The 16,670-nt window shown below is 44.6% G+C and overlaps 2 protein-coding genes across 2 annotated transcripts; one reads left to right on the top strand and one right to left on the bottom strand.

Annotated features, from left to right (window-relative positions):
* Nucleotides 1-405: 405 nt before the first annotated feature.
* On the bottom strand, nucleotides 406-7,211 carry SRPRA (SRP receptor subunit alpha). The gene is made up of 14 exons (XM_031960923.1): nucleotides 6,932-7,211; nucleotides 6,430-6,513; nucleotides 6,010-6,173; nucleotides 5,570-5,733; nucleotides 4,952-5,111; nucleotides 4,633-4,783; nucleotides 3,851-3,942; nucleotides 3,596-3,714; nucleotides 3,309-3,395; nucleotides 2,886-3,058; nucleotides 2,539-2,752; nucleotides 1,951-2,114; nucleotides 1,777-1,875; nucleotides 406-1,588 (listed from the first exon to the last, which is right to left on the bottom strand). The coding sequence occupies exons 1-14, from the start codon at nucleotides 7,046-7,048 to the stop codon at nucleotides 1,460-1,462; spliced, it is 1,917 nt and encodes a 638-aa protein (XP_031816783.1). The 5' UTR covers nucleotides 7,049-7,211; the 3' UTR covers nucleotides 406-1,459.
* Nucleotides 7,212-7,321: 110 nt separating this feature from the next.
* FOXRED1 (FAD dependent oxidoreductase domain containing 1) lies at nucleotides 7,322-14,410 on the top strand. The gene is made up of 12 exons (XM_003764391.4): nucleotides 7,322-7,522; nucleotides 8,897-9,117; nucleotides 10,351-10,461; nucleotides 10,755-10,873; nucleotides 11,117-11,211; nucleotides 11,390-11,491; nucleotides 11,842-11,918; nucleotides 12,148-12,308; nucleotides 12,413-12,542; nucleotides 12,842-12,946; nucleotides 13,201-13,459; nucleotides 13,642-14,410. Exons 1-11 carry the CDS (start codon nucleotides 7,438-7,440, stop codon nucleotides 13,453-13,455), a joined length of 1,461 nt encoding a protein of 486 aa, XP_003764439.1. The 5' UTR covers nucleotides 7,322-7,437; the 3' UTR covers nucleotides 13,456-13,459; nucleotides 13,642-14,410.
* Nucleotides 14,411-16,670: the final 2,260 nt, after the last annotated feature.

Below are 16,670 nucleotides of genomic sequence, written 5' to 3'. Positions count from 1 at the left end.
ATTTACAGTGCTCCTGGTTTCTGTCAGTAGAAGGGGTTTATAATTTTTAGCAGTCAGCAATCTCCAGTACTTCCCTGGATAGAAAATGATTATGAGGACTTGACAATCAAATTGCTTTTCAAATACAGGTTTAGAGGTTGTTTTCGATCTACAGCATTTGACAACATAAAAAGCATCTCTTGGCATATTGGCATATTGTGTCACAGCTGCTTGCTTTCACCATATACCTAGAGAAGCTTCCATTCTTGTCACTATCGAGTGGAAAATCAGAAGTTGATACTGTTTCTTTTTCAAAAGACCAATATTACTTGGCAGCCTAACATTCCAATGTCAAGATTTATAGCTAATGTGAAATCCCAAAATTTGACGCTTATACACTACCACCATTGCAAACAGAAAAAGCAGCATTATTTATGAAATTTATTTTCTTTATATAAATTATGTATTTCTCTGGGCAGACAGCCTTTACCTTATTGCACTAACAGCACATCTGCAATACTGAGCTACAAGACAAATCTTAACGAGAATTTGTATTCTTCAACGTAGCACTTTGTATACCAGGCACTCTGGAGAGAATAGGGATAAGGAAGCTGCCAGCCTCCCTTAAACAGGATCTGCTAGGAAGGGTAAAGAATGGGAAGAAGGGGAACAGGTCTGCCTTTCCAACAGGACTTCCAGGAAGGGCAACATGCAAAGCTCACAAATAAACTCTAGGGAAGGGCTGGGAGGGTATGTTAGAAGGCCAACAAGCCTAATGCACAATGCAGCTTCGCTTCCTTTGGGAAGTTTAGCTCTGAAGGAAGCAGGGATATATCTCTGCCTCTTCACTTGTAACAGGTCACCCTGGCCTAGTCGGATGAGCTACAGTTGTCAGAATTAGCAGCAATTAAGAGTATGTCATACACTGACTGAGGTGGATTCTATCCTGTGCCACAAGCACATAAAGAGGGAAAAAAAGCCATGTATATCTCAGTGATTATAGTGCCAAAACAAGACCCAGAGCTGCTTTGGTAGAAGTCCCAAATCAAACTTGAATCTGAAGCTGCTTGTAGGCACAGAGGACCCTCAGACCACACTCACAGTGTGGACAAATAGAAAGCTCTGGTGTCAGGGTCTTCCAGCCATTGGTCAAAGCTGTAATGAGACAGTACAGTATAGGCAGAGTGAAGGGGACAGGGACCCCTGAGTTGGGTGGGGAAGAATCACAGGGCTGCGCTGAGGGTCAGTGGGCAGTGATTGAAACATGATTGGGCCCTCCTTGCAGATGGAGAATCTAGAATGGGTGGGGAGGCTGGCCGGGACAAGGTTCTGGGAAAATTGCAAGCCCCTGGAGCTCCCTTTATTCTGTGTTTGCAATACATTCATGACAAGTTGATCTCATACTCCAAAGAACATTCTGGACACAGGGGTGGAAAGGGTAGAGGAAAAGCAGTGATTTGGTATGGAGTGCTGCACCAAGTTAGGCCTTCATGAGAGCAGCCACCACAGCCTTGGCATTGAGGCTACGCAGGTCACTGTAGGTCTGGCCAGTTCCAACAAAGACAATGGGTTTGCTTGTGATGTATGTCATAGAAATGGCAGCACCCACCTGCAACAGGAAAAGGAGACCCTCCAGTCAGTTCTAGCCCATTTCTTCTAACCCACTAACAAGATGTGGAGGACATGACTAGAAAAGTTTACTGGCCTTATGATTTCCAATTTCTTTGTCTATTGCAAAGGATTCCTGATCTTAAGATTTATTTTGTTCTATATTCACCACCCTTTAGCCTTTTTTACCTTGTCATCAATGGTATCAAATTTGGTGAGAACAATGCCATCAATGAGCCGGGGTGTTTGAGCCATAGAGTGATCAGCCAGAGCTTTGTTGAATTTTACCTACGAAAGAGAAAAGGTAGTATTAAGAGCCACACCATGAAAATTATAGGAAAGAAATAACAAAAAGGCCCTTACCAACTGGTCTACAGCTTCATTTCCCACCAAGGCCTCCCCAACAAACAGCACCAGGTCGGGTGTGTTGACAGCAATAAGTTTGGCCAGAGCAGTCATCAAGGGTGCATTGTCTTGCATTCGTCCAGCTGTATCCACCAAGACCACATCAAAGGCCTGATTCCTAGCTGCAGAAAGAGAGAACGCTTGTCATATCAAATGGATGTAGGGATAGGGAAAGGTGACTGCAAGGTTTGGATATCCTCACTATTCAACTTTGGCCTTTTGTCAATTGTATCAGGAATTTTTTTAAAAGCTTGTCCATTTTCTTTCTCAAGCGTAAATCTAATTACAAATATAAGAGAAAACAGGCAAAGGAATTTTGTCTCTGGTTAGTCAGATGGGAAACAAGAATATGCATAAACTCAGGAGCTGTATACAAGGCCTCGCTGTGACTTTTATTATGGTTGTATCCCTTGGGCTTTGCCAGCCCACTTAGAAAGAAAAGACACTCCCCCCCGCCTTGGAAAAATGAAACCTGGTGTGAAACTAGGAAAAGAGCCAGAGACAAGCCTCAGTTCCATCCTGCCCTCCTGCTCCTAACAACTGTACCAAAAGAAATGGCCTCCATGGCAATGCCAGCAGCATCCTTGCCATATCCCTTCTCAAACAGATGCACCATGGTTCGGCCACCATGGTTCTCTGGAGGGTGCAGAGCACTAAGACGCCGTGTGTGGGTGCGCAGCTGTTCCACCGCCCCTGCCCGAAATGTGTCACAGGCAGCAATGAGGACACTGAAGTTATTCTCCAATAACCAGAAGGAGATCTGAAGGAGGAAATAAGATCTTGTGGGCCTAGGTTGGGGGGCATATAAGACAGGTATAGGAAATACAGATAACGGAAGCTTAAAATAGGACAGGAAAGCCAAGGTCAAACAGCAGCTGTGGAACATCCCTTACCTTGGCAAGATTTGTGGACTTGCCCACTCCATTGACCCCACAGAAAGTAACAACATAAGGACGTTGACGGCGCTGAGCATCCATGATATCTCGGAGCATGTCCACACGCCTCTGTGGCTGCAAGATCTGTACCAATGACTCCTGTAGTGCTTGCTTTACTGTCGAAGTCACGGCTGGAAGCAGGAGAGGGAAAAAAGGTAGGACCGAAGACATGGCACTCAAGTAAGGTGACTCATGTCACCAGCCCTTGTCAGTACTTGGGCAAACCCAATCCTATATTGCTGTTAGCGTTCCCATTTTCTATTGACCCCAAGCTAAGTATCTTCCAATTCCATCGCAACAGATCTTCTATGACAAATGCTAAAGAATGAGAAAATTAAACAGAAGACTGACAGGCAATAATTAAAATAGGACGATACTTACTGCTAAATGTGCCCATCACCTTCCCCTCCAACTTGTTGGCGACAGACTCACAAAGCTGGAGAGCGATGTCTGCAGCCACATTCTTAGCTGAGGGCACAGAAAGCAGGGGCAGGTATACATAAAAACAATATCAGCAGTACTTGTTCTGACCCCCAACAGTGAACTTGTCAGGAAGGTCTCCCTCCCTTTGGCTTATAGAATACTATGGCAGAAGTTAATGGGCCCTGCTCCCCAGAAATCTCCACTCTCACAAACACAGCCCCCTTCCCTAGCTCCTTGGGTCTCACCAATTAGGTGGTCACGCATCTTGTCCAGCACAGATTCCATGTCTTCACGACTTAAGCTCTTAGAGCCAACCAAGCCTTTCAGCATCCCAAACATGCCGCCCAGGGCTCCCTTTGTAGCACTGGAGAGAGAAGAAACTATTAAGTACCCACTAATCCAAAACCCAAGGAGCTCCCAACATCTGACACTATTTTCATTCATCTTCCCTCTAACCTTCTCCATGACACATTTGGCTCCTACCATAAAACACCCTCTACCTGGGTTTGGCTGAGTTCTGAGTGATTCCCTCATCATCTGAGCTGCTACAGTCTAGGTCTTGTAACTGTCCCCCTGCCTGAGTTCCTCGGATCTGTAGATTGTAAAGGAAAGATAAAAAGAAAAAGGCATAATTAGTGACAGCAAGATTGAGATATGTTGTCCCAAAATTCCTTAAACCAAGAACCAGGATTATAATGACCCCAGTTCTAGGGTTCTAGATCAACAGTTTTCAAAATGTAGTCTGGGATCCCTAAGCCTTTTCAGGGGGTCCACAAGGTCAAAATTATTTTAATAATAATTTCTATTATGGTAAATATCAACAGATAATCACAGTAGCAAAAAAATGTCCTCAAGAAAAAATTTGAAAGGCATAGAATAGTTTCCATACATTCCTTTATTTTAAAGGTTTCCAATCACCTAAAAGAGAACCTTGAAGCCTTTGTCATCATTCAGTCATTTGAGTGGTGTCCAATTCTTTCTGACCCTATTTGGAGTTATTGACAAAGATATTGGAATGCCATTTCGTTCTCCAACACATTTTAAAGATGTTGAAACTGAGATAAACAGTGACATGATCAGGGTCCCACAATGTTTGAAGCCATATTTGAACTGGAGAAGATCAGTCTTTCTGACACCAGGTCTGGTATTCTATCCACTATGTGACCTAGCTACCCTAAAATTGTAAAACATAGTCCCATCCTACTTTAATCTGCTGGCAATGAAATCCTGTCCTTCCTACTCCCTCCTCTTCCATTTCCTACAACCACCATCTTCCTCTTACCAGGTTGATGTCTTCTTGCAATGTGGTTTCAGGGGTTCCATTGGTGGTAGGGGGGCTATAGTCCAAGACTTCATTGGCACGGCCACTCAGTCCCCATACCCGAGGTGCCTTTTTGCCTTTCTCCTTTGGTGCATCCGACTTTGAGGACTTGCTAACAAGGGGTTGGTTTTGGCAGGAAAAATAAATAAGTGAAAAAAGGATTAAGTCTGTCCACCCATTCAGAGAATAGTCCTAAGTCTTTTCTCCCAACAAAGTACAGCTAAACCATGACCACTGGGGGGGGTTTGAAAGTAAGGAGGAAAGGATGAGAGTTACTCACCTAGACTTATCAGCACCTCTCCCATGTTTCTGCATAAATTCCTCCCGCTTCTTTCGCATCAGTTCTTCTTTGGACAGTTCCACCCCATCCCCTGGGCTAACTGGGAGATCAGGCTTTCCTATAGGGGCCCCTTTGCTGGCAGGTGAGGTGGCTTCAGGACCTGGAGAGAGAGATTGCTGACCTTGGGAGTCAGAAAGACTTGACGTCACATCCTACCTCTGAAACTAGCTGTATGACCATAAGCAACTCAACCTCTATGAGCCTCAGTTCCCTCCTTTATAAAGATTGAATGTTATGAAATTCAATGACTATGTAAAGCACTTTATCTTCAAAACTTAAGTACAGTTAATTATTATATAAAACTTAAAGCCCCAGCCAAGTTTAATTTTGGGGAAAAGACTTATTCCCCCAGGAACAAGACACTTAGAAAAGTATAAGGACTGGGAATGGCTTGAGTCACTGGGGCTCTAGAGCAGGAATGAGAGGTAATTATGAGAGCTATCAGGGTAACTGCTAAGGGAGTGTCCAAGAAGAACTTGAACAAGCATTTGAATTATACCAGTCCCTAAATTGATTCTTTCTCAAAAGCTCAATACTTCCAATCACTCTCAACCTCACCCTCTTTCTTAGCCCCTTTATTTTTCTTGTTGCTTTTAGCTTTCTCCTTGGGCTTCTCCCCACGGAACTCAATCATAGACTTCACAGTTTTCTTGGCCTTTTCAGAATCTTCAAATTTCTTCATGGCAGTGGGAGCACGGATCTTACTGCTCTCCTCTGCTTCCCTGCAGGTTGAGAAAGGAAAATGGTTATTTTTCTCCTATCCACACAAAAGAAAATAAAGGAAATCCATAGCCAAGACTAAGTAATTCAGAATTTCCAGGATTCAGAGATTTGTGATTTTGTCACACAGACTGAAATCTTTCTACATAGTGTGTCTTCAAGGATTGCTGCAGTAAAAATTTACTCTTCTAGTCATACCATACACTGCCCATAATCCTGCCCCTGTGGTGTTCTATTCAGTCGTGCCAGATGGTGGTAAGTAGCTGGAGTCCCCTTACCGAAGGAGACGCATGAAGTCATTGTGGAAGTCAAAGGTGCCATTTAGTAGACTCAGGGCATTGTGTTGTTGGATTTCTGTGCGATACTTGTCTCGGAACAGCCGGTGCACATCATCTATCAATTTGTCCACGTATGTTAGTGTTAAGATCTTCTGAAAACCAACCTATCTCAGGGAAGAGAGGGACACAACACAAAGATGTATTTACAGTTCAACTCAACAAGGAGGAAAGCAAGTGAATCATGAATGGCCCCCGGAGCTTCCCCCAGATACGGGGCAGCTTGACCCGCCTAGACACTGGTTCCAGAAGAGCTTCCTTCCCTATCCCTCTCTTATCCCCCCTCCCAATCAATTCCCTCTCCCCTGGGTCCTGCACCCGACAGAGTCATTACAGAGCATCGTTTTTGCCCCCATCACTTACCACAAACACCAGCTCAAACTGGTTGTCCAGCTTGTATTTGAGTGTGAGCGCTTCATGGTTAAAGGAGTTGTTGCCTCCCCGCTCCTGGAGAGAAAGGAGCCATGGATGAGGTTAGCCACGGACGTACAAACCCTGCCGAAAGGCCGTCGGGCTGGAGGGAGGGGCCCGCGGGAAGAAAACCCGCAACCAGCTCCAGAGCTGGGAGAGGCTCCGTCTCGGCGGTGGCGGCGAGGATGGAAGGGAGGCAAGAGCAGGCCTGGGGAGGGTCGGGTGGGGACACGTACACACGGACAAGGGAGGAGGAACACTAGCGCGGACACCCCCACCCCCACGCAAACGCCAGCGGGGCCGCCTGGGACCCCCGAGGCCGGGCTGCGGGAGCCGGGAGAGGCCGGAGAGCGGGTGACGGTTGGCGCTGCCCGAGGCGGCTCCGGGGAGTGCCCCCGGAGGCCGCGGTCCGGGGAAGGGAGAAGGGGCCGGGGGCGCGGCTGGGGGACGGCACCTGCAACAGCACGGAGCGGATCAGCGCGTTGACGGGCCCGGTGCACGAGTCGCTCACGCCCTGGAAGCACCAGAGCACAAGCCCGCCTTTGGAAAAGATGGTGAAGAAGTCGAGCATGGCGGCGGCGGGACGGGGAGGGGAGGGGAGCGGGCCGCAGCCGGGGGAACTCGGGCCGCGATCGCCGCCGCCGCTTCCTGCTGCGCCAGGCGCGGGACACGTCACACCAGAGGCCCCGGAAACCTGACAGCCGCACTTCCGTTTCAGATCGCTGGGGCTTCTTCTTCGCCCCTCCCCCCTCCCGTCCCGTAAGGCTGACGCATACTGAGGCTGACCAATGAGCGTTGAGGGAGGAGCCAGAGTTGGTTGGAAGTTGAGCGGTGATTCTGGCCAATTACATAGAGGGAGCAAGGTCCCGGAGAAAGCCAATGAGAACTGACCGCGGGCGGCACGGAGCGATGACGCCAAGGTGTCGGTGAAGGGAGCCGGGTCTTGCGCACTGGGGAGCGATGATCCGCCGGGCGCTGCAAGTGGGCTTCTCCCGTGGATTGCTGACCCGCGGTCTGCGCACGCGCAGCGGAGGCCCCTTTAACGGTAAAGCAGGCGGAATCGGGGTCCGCAGCTGCCGAGCTAGGAACCCTGGGAGCCTTGGCCGGCCCCCCTCCCCTCCAGGCAGAGCCTCTCGTCCCCGGAGCGGGGAAAGGGTGACCCTTCCCCGGGACCGAACCTGCAGGGGGGGGGTGGAGGAAACCTGCTCCTGCGCACGCGCGCTTAGCCCGCGCCCTCCTGCCTCAGTTACCCGCCTGAGCGCGGGAACATCTGAGGGGAAACCCAAGAAGCGGAGGGAGGTGATGAGTTCTGGAACTCCTCCTCCGGCTTCTCTGAGCCTAGAACGCTGCGCAGCTCGCCCTCACGGTCCCGGCAGACAGGGGCGCTATTGTCCCCGTTTTACAGTCGGAGAAACTGAGGCAGGTAGCGGCGAAAGGACACAGCCAGGGAGCGCCTGAGACCGGGATGGAAACGGGCCTCCTTGACTCTCGGGTGCCGAGAGAGACTGACTGTCGGGGCCTAGAGGAGGAGGGAAGGGAGGAACAAGGCTAGGGGCTTGGATTGAGAGCGAGAGCTCTCCTTGGACACTTGAAGAAGCAGGCCTGGAGCAGGGGCGGGGGTTTCCGCACAGCTAGGGGTTCTTAACTTCCCACGTGTGCCTGAAACTAGAGACCCCCCTCTCAGCGTAATGATTTTTTGTACGGCCGTAAGAAATGCTGGATTTCAGTTAGTTTTTAGTAAAACTAAAGATTTTTTTTTCTGTTAAAGTTCACAGACTGCTTTGAAATCTCTGGGACTTTGGACTCTAAATTTAAAACCCTCCCTTATAAGAAGAGAGCAAATAGCAGAGCAAGATTCAAATCCACTCTGAATTCCGAACCTGAAGTCCGCTGAGTTGGACAGTTAGACTGAGGACATAAAGTTAATACCAAGTTGAAGAGTTTGGACTTTATTCTTTAGACCTTGGATTCTTTGATTGCTCAAGGATGTCCTGAAAGGATAACAGGTTTAGAATCATAGAATGTCATCAAAAAAGGGACTTTGAAAAAATAAATAAATTTTTTTTTTTTTTAATTTAAAAAAATTTAAAAAAAAGGGACTTTGTCATCTGTTCCAACTCCCCTTTTACATTTCCCCCCTCTTGTTTATGAGGAAACTGAGACCCAGTTTTGATTAAATAACCTGCCAAATTCCCTAAAATAGCAATGTTTCAAGGTGATGCGCCCGGTATCACGGTTGAGGATTTTTAAGGGAATGGGTAGAGGCACTGGAAGGGGACTAATCATAATAAAGGAGTAAGAGACTTAACAAGTGGAATTGTGGTGGGAACGCCAATCTCATCTAAGTCAGTTCTCACTTCCAGAATAAGCAAGGCGAATATGTTCAGTATCTCTCTGTGACCATAGTCTCTCTCTACAGACAGAGATGGGAAATGGGCAGAATTTAAGAAGAAACTTCAAGTGTTCTGGCCTGGAGGGTCCTGGGAACCATTTACTGACACGAGCCACCTCCCCCCAGAACATGCAGATGTGGTGATTGTAGGGGGCGGTGTGATCGGTTGGTCTGTGGCCTATTGGCTGAAGCGGCTGGAGGCACGAAAAAATGCTTTAAGGGTCCTAGTGGTGGAACAGGATCCTACGGTGAGGACTGGATGGGCAAAAAGGGTACAGGGAGGCCAAGTTTTACACCATCTGGGAGGGAGTTTTAGAAAGAGGGAAAAATGTTCCTCACACCTAACTGGATCAAAATGCATGAAATTGTTGTTTCTACCCAGTTGCCTTGGAACTAGTTATCCTAGGCCTCCTACCCAAGAGAGGCAGCTAACAGTAATTCAAATGTTTTACGAAGATGGCTGTCCGCCATCCCGTTTCCAAAAATGAGTTTTCTCATCTTTGGCTTCCAGATCCCTCAAGTCAAGTTGTGGTTAAGGCAACCTCTTGTTTTCTGGAATATTCCAGGATCTCCTCCCTTCCCTTAGCCAGATCTTTTCATCTTATATTCATGCCAATTTGGACATGTCTTTCTCCTTGCTAAGTCTCTTCAGTAACTCAATGCATTAAATATCTTTGTTTAAATCACATTTTAACTTAATATTAAACACCAATATTATTAATATATTTTTCTTTATAACCATTTGCATTTTTAAAATGAAATATAGTACCTATAATGTACCAACCTTTCCCATATTCCCTTTAAGCTTCTCAAGTATTTTATGAAAATTCATCCCACTTCAGTTTTCCTCTTATTAGATAATAGTATATATTCTTCTAGTTATATTTTTTCATTATTTCTTAAAGGTTTTTCAAGATTTCTCATCTTTGTCAGTATATTTCATCATGGCATTACATATGGCATATACATTACAGATTTGATCATTTACCTTTTGAATATTGAAGTTGCTTCCAGTTTTCTTTAATTTAAAATAATGTAGCTTTTAAAATCTAAACAAATAGCTTCTTTTTTTTCTTTTTTGAAAACAGTAAAGGTAAATTCCCCAAAACAAAATTTAGTAAAGGGGTATGATTATTTTAAAACCTTTACTTTGTTCTATCTTTGCTTTCCAAAAAAGACTACCAGTTTGCAATTCCACCAGGAAAGTATTAGATTTCAAACTTTTGTCTTGAACTCCTCACTACTCTGAACCCTCTTTACTCAAACTGACCTTCCTTTTTCTGTACACCTGCTGATTTGAATTGATTTGTGCATTGATATAAGATTCCTTTATTGATTTGCTTTCACATTTATCCATTTTGAGGGCATGACTCTCCTCCTACTCAAACTGATAACTCTTAAGTACAGCATTCTACTTGTGATGTTTATCCCACTGTTATTCCACTGGTTGATTAAACTCTACCTTGTCTTGTGTCTTGCAGTACTCAATGGCCTCCACTGGGCTTTCCATAGGAGGCATTCGGCAACAGTTCTCGCTCCCTCAGAACATCCAGCTCTCTCTCTTCTCCATTGAATTTCTCCGTAACATCAATGTACATGAGGGCTTGGGGAAAAGGTGGGAAAGTAATTAGACCATTAGCCAAGAAGGAGAAGGGGCCTAGCCATCTAATGAAAGCCAGATTTATATTTGGAGTCAGGAGACCTGATTCTTTCTTCCCAGTAATAGTGACTGGGAGGCTTCTAGGTTTAGAACTTGCCAAGGTCACTGATGGGAAACCAGGGGACCCCTGTCCAATCCTTCTAACAACCTCCCTGTCATTGCAGTTAGCTATCTGCTATGGGGCATAATGTCTGTCATCCCACCCATATTATTTATATCCCACAGGAATATCTTGCTGTTCCTGATGAGCCTCTCCTAGATATCCAGTTTAATCCTTCAGGTTATCTTTTACTGGCTTCAGAAGAAAAGGCTGCAGTGATGGAGCACAATGTAAAAATACAGAGGTGGGTACCTTGCTGGGACTGTGATCAGTTCCTTCCAGAGATCTCTCCATGCCCTATACCCAACCTCTTCTAAGTCATTTAATTTAGCCACTCTGAGACTTCCCCAATCCCACAGGTAGAGACTGCTTCCAACTAAAAGTGTCACAAAAGTAGAGCCAGTCCTATCTCATGCAAAGAAAACAGATGGATCCTCCATATGAATATTTACTTTTTTTCTTGTTTTCCTCCTTCCATTTTTTTCAGGCAAGAAGGAGCCAAAGTTTGTCTGCTGTCCCCCAAACAACTCAAAGACAAATTTCCCTGGATCAACACAGAAGGCATAGCCTTGGCATCTTATGGTGAGACTTTCCAAAGGAAAAAGGAAGGGGCTATCCTTTTCTAAAGAATAAGATTTGAGTGAGAGCTCTCAGGTGTCAGTCTCTATCCATATATAATCAATCTGCATTTCATCTGCCTTTTACTTTTATCCACTTGGATAGGTTAAGGCATTCCCTTCTAACTGTCTTCCCTACCTAGGTCTGGAGAACGAGGGCTGGTTTGATCCATGGTGCCTGCTTCAGGGACTGCGCCGAAAGGCTCTGTCGATGGGGGTATATCATAGCCATGGGAAGGTCGTAAGTGAGTTTCATAACTTGCCCTTGTACTTTTCACCAACCAAAACCTGAATGGAGGTTTTCATATTTATCTCTAGGCCAAGCAAGGTAGGCAATAATCCTAGGTAATCTCCCTCTCCCTCTAGCCAATGATCAGGCTCTTCTACAGCCTGAGTTCTATTTGAGGGTCAGTTCTCTTCAAATTGTATTTAGTCCCATTCTTCCTAATTGCATGATCTCAGATTTCCCCAGTAGCTGTGACAAGCCCTGGATTTCACCCTACTTCTGGACTGTCCCTTCTTATGGGGCTGGCCTAGATTCTTCTTCAGCATCCTTCCCTGGGACACAAAAGGTCATTTTCTCTCTCTTCTCCAGATTTAGTCTCTTCAGTAAGGTCTATGATGACTTCCAGTGGAGAACAAGTAGACCTTAAAAGGATTTATGAGGTCCATGTAAGTAAGTACTGATAGCTATGAATAGTTACTATCCTTATTTTAACCTTCCTTTCTCACAACCATCTCATTTCTTTGCTTGCATCTTTGGAAATTAGCCTTTTGTCCATTGGCCATGATGCAAAAGTCAAGGATTCAGAAAGGAATGAAACTTTCATGGTTCCTGGTGCTAGGCAAAAACTGCCTCCTCCCCTATTAAGATCATCCCTCATCCCCCTGATACTTATAGGTGAAGGTGGACAACAGCTTGGAGTGCCAACCTGTGGAGTGTGCTATAGTGATCAATGCTGCTGGGGCCTGGTCTGGGGAAGTAGCAGAGCTGGCTGGTATTGGTATTGGGTCCCCAGGTACTTTGCAAGGCACCAGACTTCCTGTGGAGCCAAGAAAAAGGTGATAGGGTTCTGGGTAGTTGTGGGAGGAAGAGAGCCAAAGATTGTAAATTGGAGAAGGGGGTCCCATGCTCCCCTGACTCTGTTCTCTCTGCAATATGGCAGATATGTGTATGTTTGGCATTGCCCAGAGGGGCCTGGCTTGGAGGCCCCATTACTTACAGACATCACTGGAAGCTATTTCAGACGAGAAGGATTAGGTGGCTACTACTTAGGTGGCTGTAGCCCCATGGAGGTAAGCTGGGGATGTTTCAAATGAAATCTTCGATGGGGCAAGAGGAAGAGATTAGATAATAAATTTTTGTGGCTATCAGCCAATTATTTAGAGATTTTTCTCTGGTGTGCCCAGCACAATTGTGTACTGTAGTCTCCTTGAAGTTTAAAATTGAGAAAAAGAGAGCTGGCTATCTCCAAAAAATGACTTTAAAAAGGGAATCAGTTTTACCTGCTAAGCTAAAGTGTGATCTGAGGGGCAGAAGACGACCAGTTTCCTTTCCTCAATACCTCAAAGTCTACACCCTGCTTTCACCTTAGGAAGAAGAACCAGATACTAAAGATCTAGAAGTAGATCATGACTTCTTTCAGAAAAAGGTGTGGCCCTATCTGGCCCAAAGGATTCCAGCTTTCAATTCCCTGAAGGTAATTGATATTGAGAATTCTTTATTAGGGGAGAAAGGGAAATAGCTTTGGTACCTATAGGAGTTTTCTAAACCTTCTTCTGTCACCAGTAAGATGATCTTAAGAGTACCCCTGGTCGTTTATTCCATGAGAGAACTGGGGCTGAGAAGTGGGTAATGTCTGCCCATTATAGTACATTATATACTACATATATTATATAGTATATTAAGTACAGGGGGTCAGAATATTAAAATATTTTCTTTAACTCCATGCAGGTCCGGAGCGCCTGGGCTGGCTTCTATGATTATAACACATTTGACCAGAATGGCATAGTAGGCCCCCATCCACTGGTCTCCAACATGTACTTTGCCACAGGCTTCAGTGGCCATGGGCTACAACATGCCCCTGGTGTGGGACGAGCTGTGGCAGAAGTACTGCTGAATGGAAATTTCAACACTATTGATCTGAACCCATTCTCCTTCAACCGATTCTATCGGGGTAAAAAGGTCCTGGAGAACAATATCATCTAAGCTTGTAAGTATTACTTTGCTAATGAGACCCCACTCCTGATCCATATCTGCAGTCCTTTTCTGTGTCCACAGCCTTCTTCCTATCTTGTGCCATCACGGCCATGCCAGAGGCTTCTTTTCCCAGGTAAGAATAAGGGCAGATCTGACCTAAGTGTTATATGTCCCCTGTTTGTTATCTTCCTTTAGGTCTGTCTACCTCTGTCCAAGGAGAAGAAGCTACTGATAGAAATATTCTGAGAAAGTTAGGGCCAGCATGCAAGTCTCATAATACTCAGGCCTTCTGCCTTGCTGCCTCTGAGCTGTGCAACCCAAGCACTGGGAGGAAACGGGCAACTGAGGCTGGTTCTCGGGACTTCTTCCGGATCATAGTTGGAGCTCACTCCCAACAGGAAATCAAATGGTCACAGTACATTAAGGGTGCTGAAAGGTCCAATGCCAGGTATTTACTTGGCACCTGTCCAAAGAGGTTCTCAACAACACAGCAGTCAAGGTCTGGGCATTTTGGGATAGTCTCTACTCGAACCTGTTGACATTACTTTATCTATTCATCAGTCAATTAACTCAGTTAACTCCTTCCCCACCAACACACTGTATCCTCTTCTTTAAAGCCAAGATTAGGTCCTTTGATAACTGTCAGCTGTACCCGACTTTTTAGGACATGGAAAACATTGTTAGTAGAGTGGTGAACTGATCCAACTATTTTGAGATTATTCTTGTGTCATAGTCCATAGATCCTCCTGATCCAGTCATCTTACTATGGCTGCTAGCTAGGAACCCATAGTCCTTAGAAAACAGTGTGAGGAAAGCAAGCAGGGAGCAATTGGAGAGAAAGAATGAGTTAAATTTCCCACCCATTGACCATAGCTCAATATTTACACGTGAATTATTTTTCGGAAAAAACCCTAATTGTAAAACCCAAGTTTTTGTCTAGTAAAAATTGTTATATGGTAAACAAGAGTATGGTACTCTGTGCATTTCTTTTTTAAAATCCTTAAATTAGGGGGTGATTTGATTTATGGAAGGCTCCACTGATTCACTTCATTCATTCTTCCTCTCAGAAGTAGCTGCTCTGAGAATCTGAGAGGGTGGCATTGTGGTATACAAAAAAGGAACTGAATCTAAAATCAGAAGACCTGTATTCAAAGCTCTACTTTCAATAATTGTGTCCCCTTAGACAAGTCATTTAATCTTTGGAAGTTTGTTTTCTCATCTGAAAGGCAGTGGATAGTGGAAAAAGCACTGAACTTGGAGCCAGCAAGGACCTGGCTATGACATGAATTATGTGATATTAGGAGGGAATAAGAAAGGATAAAGCATTTATATAGTACCTATCTTGTGCACTGTACTACTGAGCACTTTATACACATCTCATTTGATCATCACAACAACCCTGTCAGGTGGATGTTATAATCTCCAGTTCACAATTGAGGAAACTGAGGCAGACTAATTAAAAGTATCTTGCCCAGAGTCACAACATTAGTGTGTACCCAAGGCTGGTTTCTGAGCCTCAGCTGCTTCGTCTATAAAATGAACATAATACTTGTAATACCTACTATAGTATAGTAAAGAAAACTCTTTACAAACAAAACTTAAAGGTTAGGATTTCAGAAAACCATTAACTCATTCAAGTATTTAATTAAGTTCTTATTACTTACTGGAAGGCAGCAAAATGGTGCAGTGGATAGAGTATGGGATCTGAAATCAGGAAGGTGTCCAGGAGTTCAAATCTGGCCCCAGTTTGAGCAAGTCACTTCACGCTATCTCAGTTTCCTCATCTATAAAATGAGCTGGAGAAGAAAACGGCAAACCACTATTATATCTTTGCCAAGAAAATCCCAAATGGGGTCATAGACTAAAAGGACTGAATGACAAATTATATACCAAGCATTGAGCCCATACTAGGTTCTGGGAATGCAAATTGAAAGAAAAAAAGTCTATCATCCAGAGATTTGTTTGGGATAGACGACACATATATTAAAAATCTAAAACCAAGGGACTTCTGGGATTGTGGGGAATGACTTCCAGAATTGGTTACAGGGATATCAACTGAACTTTGAAGGAAGTTAGGGATTCTATAGGAAAAGTGAGGGAGGAGAGCACTTCAGGCATGGGGGGTAAGCAGGCAAAGGCACAGCAATTAAAAAGACCATATGTCATGTGTGAGAAACAGTAAACACGACATTTTGAATGGGCTCTTTATAGTGTGTGAAGAAAAATAATGATTGCATGCTGAGTAAGGTAGACTGGAACAATTCCAAAAGGCTTTAGCAACCCATCAGTATTCTTACGTGTTTTATGCTAGAGCTTCTGCAGCAAGATAATAATGTTGTCCTCCCTCTACTTTAGAAATCTTAATTTACCAGTTATGTGGAGAGTATATTAAGGAGGTGCTAGAAGAGTGGGAGACTTTATAATAGTCTAGGCCAGAGGTGATTAGGGCCTGAATTAGATTGTGTGCATGAATCATGATCAGATTCAAAGAATCAGATTTAAGGGGCACTAATATATTGTTAGTAGAGTGGTGAACTGATCCAACTATTCTGAGAACAGTTATGCCCGAATGGCTATCAAATTGTGCATACCCTTTGATCCAATAGGGTCACTACTGGGCCTATATCCCAAAGAGATCATAAAGGAGGGAAAAGGACCCATATGTGCAAAAATGTTTGTGGCAGCCCTGTTTGTAGTGGCAAGAAACTGGAAACTGAATGGATGCCCATCAATTGGAGAATGGCTGAATAAGTTATGGTATATGAATGTTATGGAATATTATTGTTCTGTAAGAAATGACCAACAGGATGATTTCATAGAGGCCTGGAGAGATTTATATGAACTGATTCCAAGTGAAATGAACAGAACCAGGAGATCATTGTACACAGCAACAAGATTATATGATGATCAATTTTAATGATGTGGCTCTCTCTAACAATGAAACGATTCAGGCCAATTCTAATAGACTTGTGATGGAGAGAACCATCTGCCTCCAGAGAGAGGGCTGTGTGTGGGGACTGTGGATCATAACATAGTATTAACCTTTTTTGTTGTTTGCTTGCTTTTTTTTTTTTTTTTTTTCCTGAGGGAATTAGGGTTAAGTGATTTGTCTAGGGTCACACAGCTAGGAATTAAGTGTCTGTGACCAGATTTGAACTCGGGTCCTCCTGACTTCAGTGCTAGTGTTCTATCCACTGTCCCACCTAGCTGCCCCTTTTTTTCCC

Source organism: Sarcophilus harrisii, chromosome 3, assembly GCF_902635505.1.
Source record: "Sarcophilus harrisii chromosome 3, mSarHar1.11, whole genome shotgun sequence".
NCBI lineage: Eukaryota > Metazoa > Chordata > Mammalia > Dasyuromorphia > Dasyuridae > Sarcophilus > Sarcophilus harrisii.
This window is presented reverse-complemented; position numbering and strand designations above follow the sequence as displayed.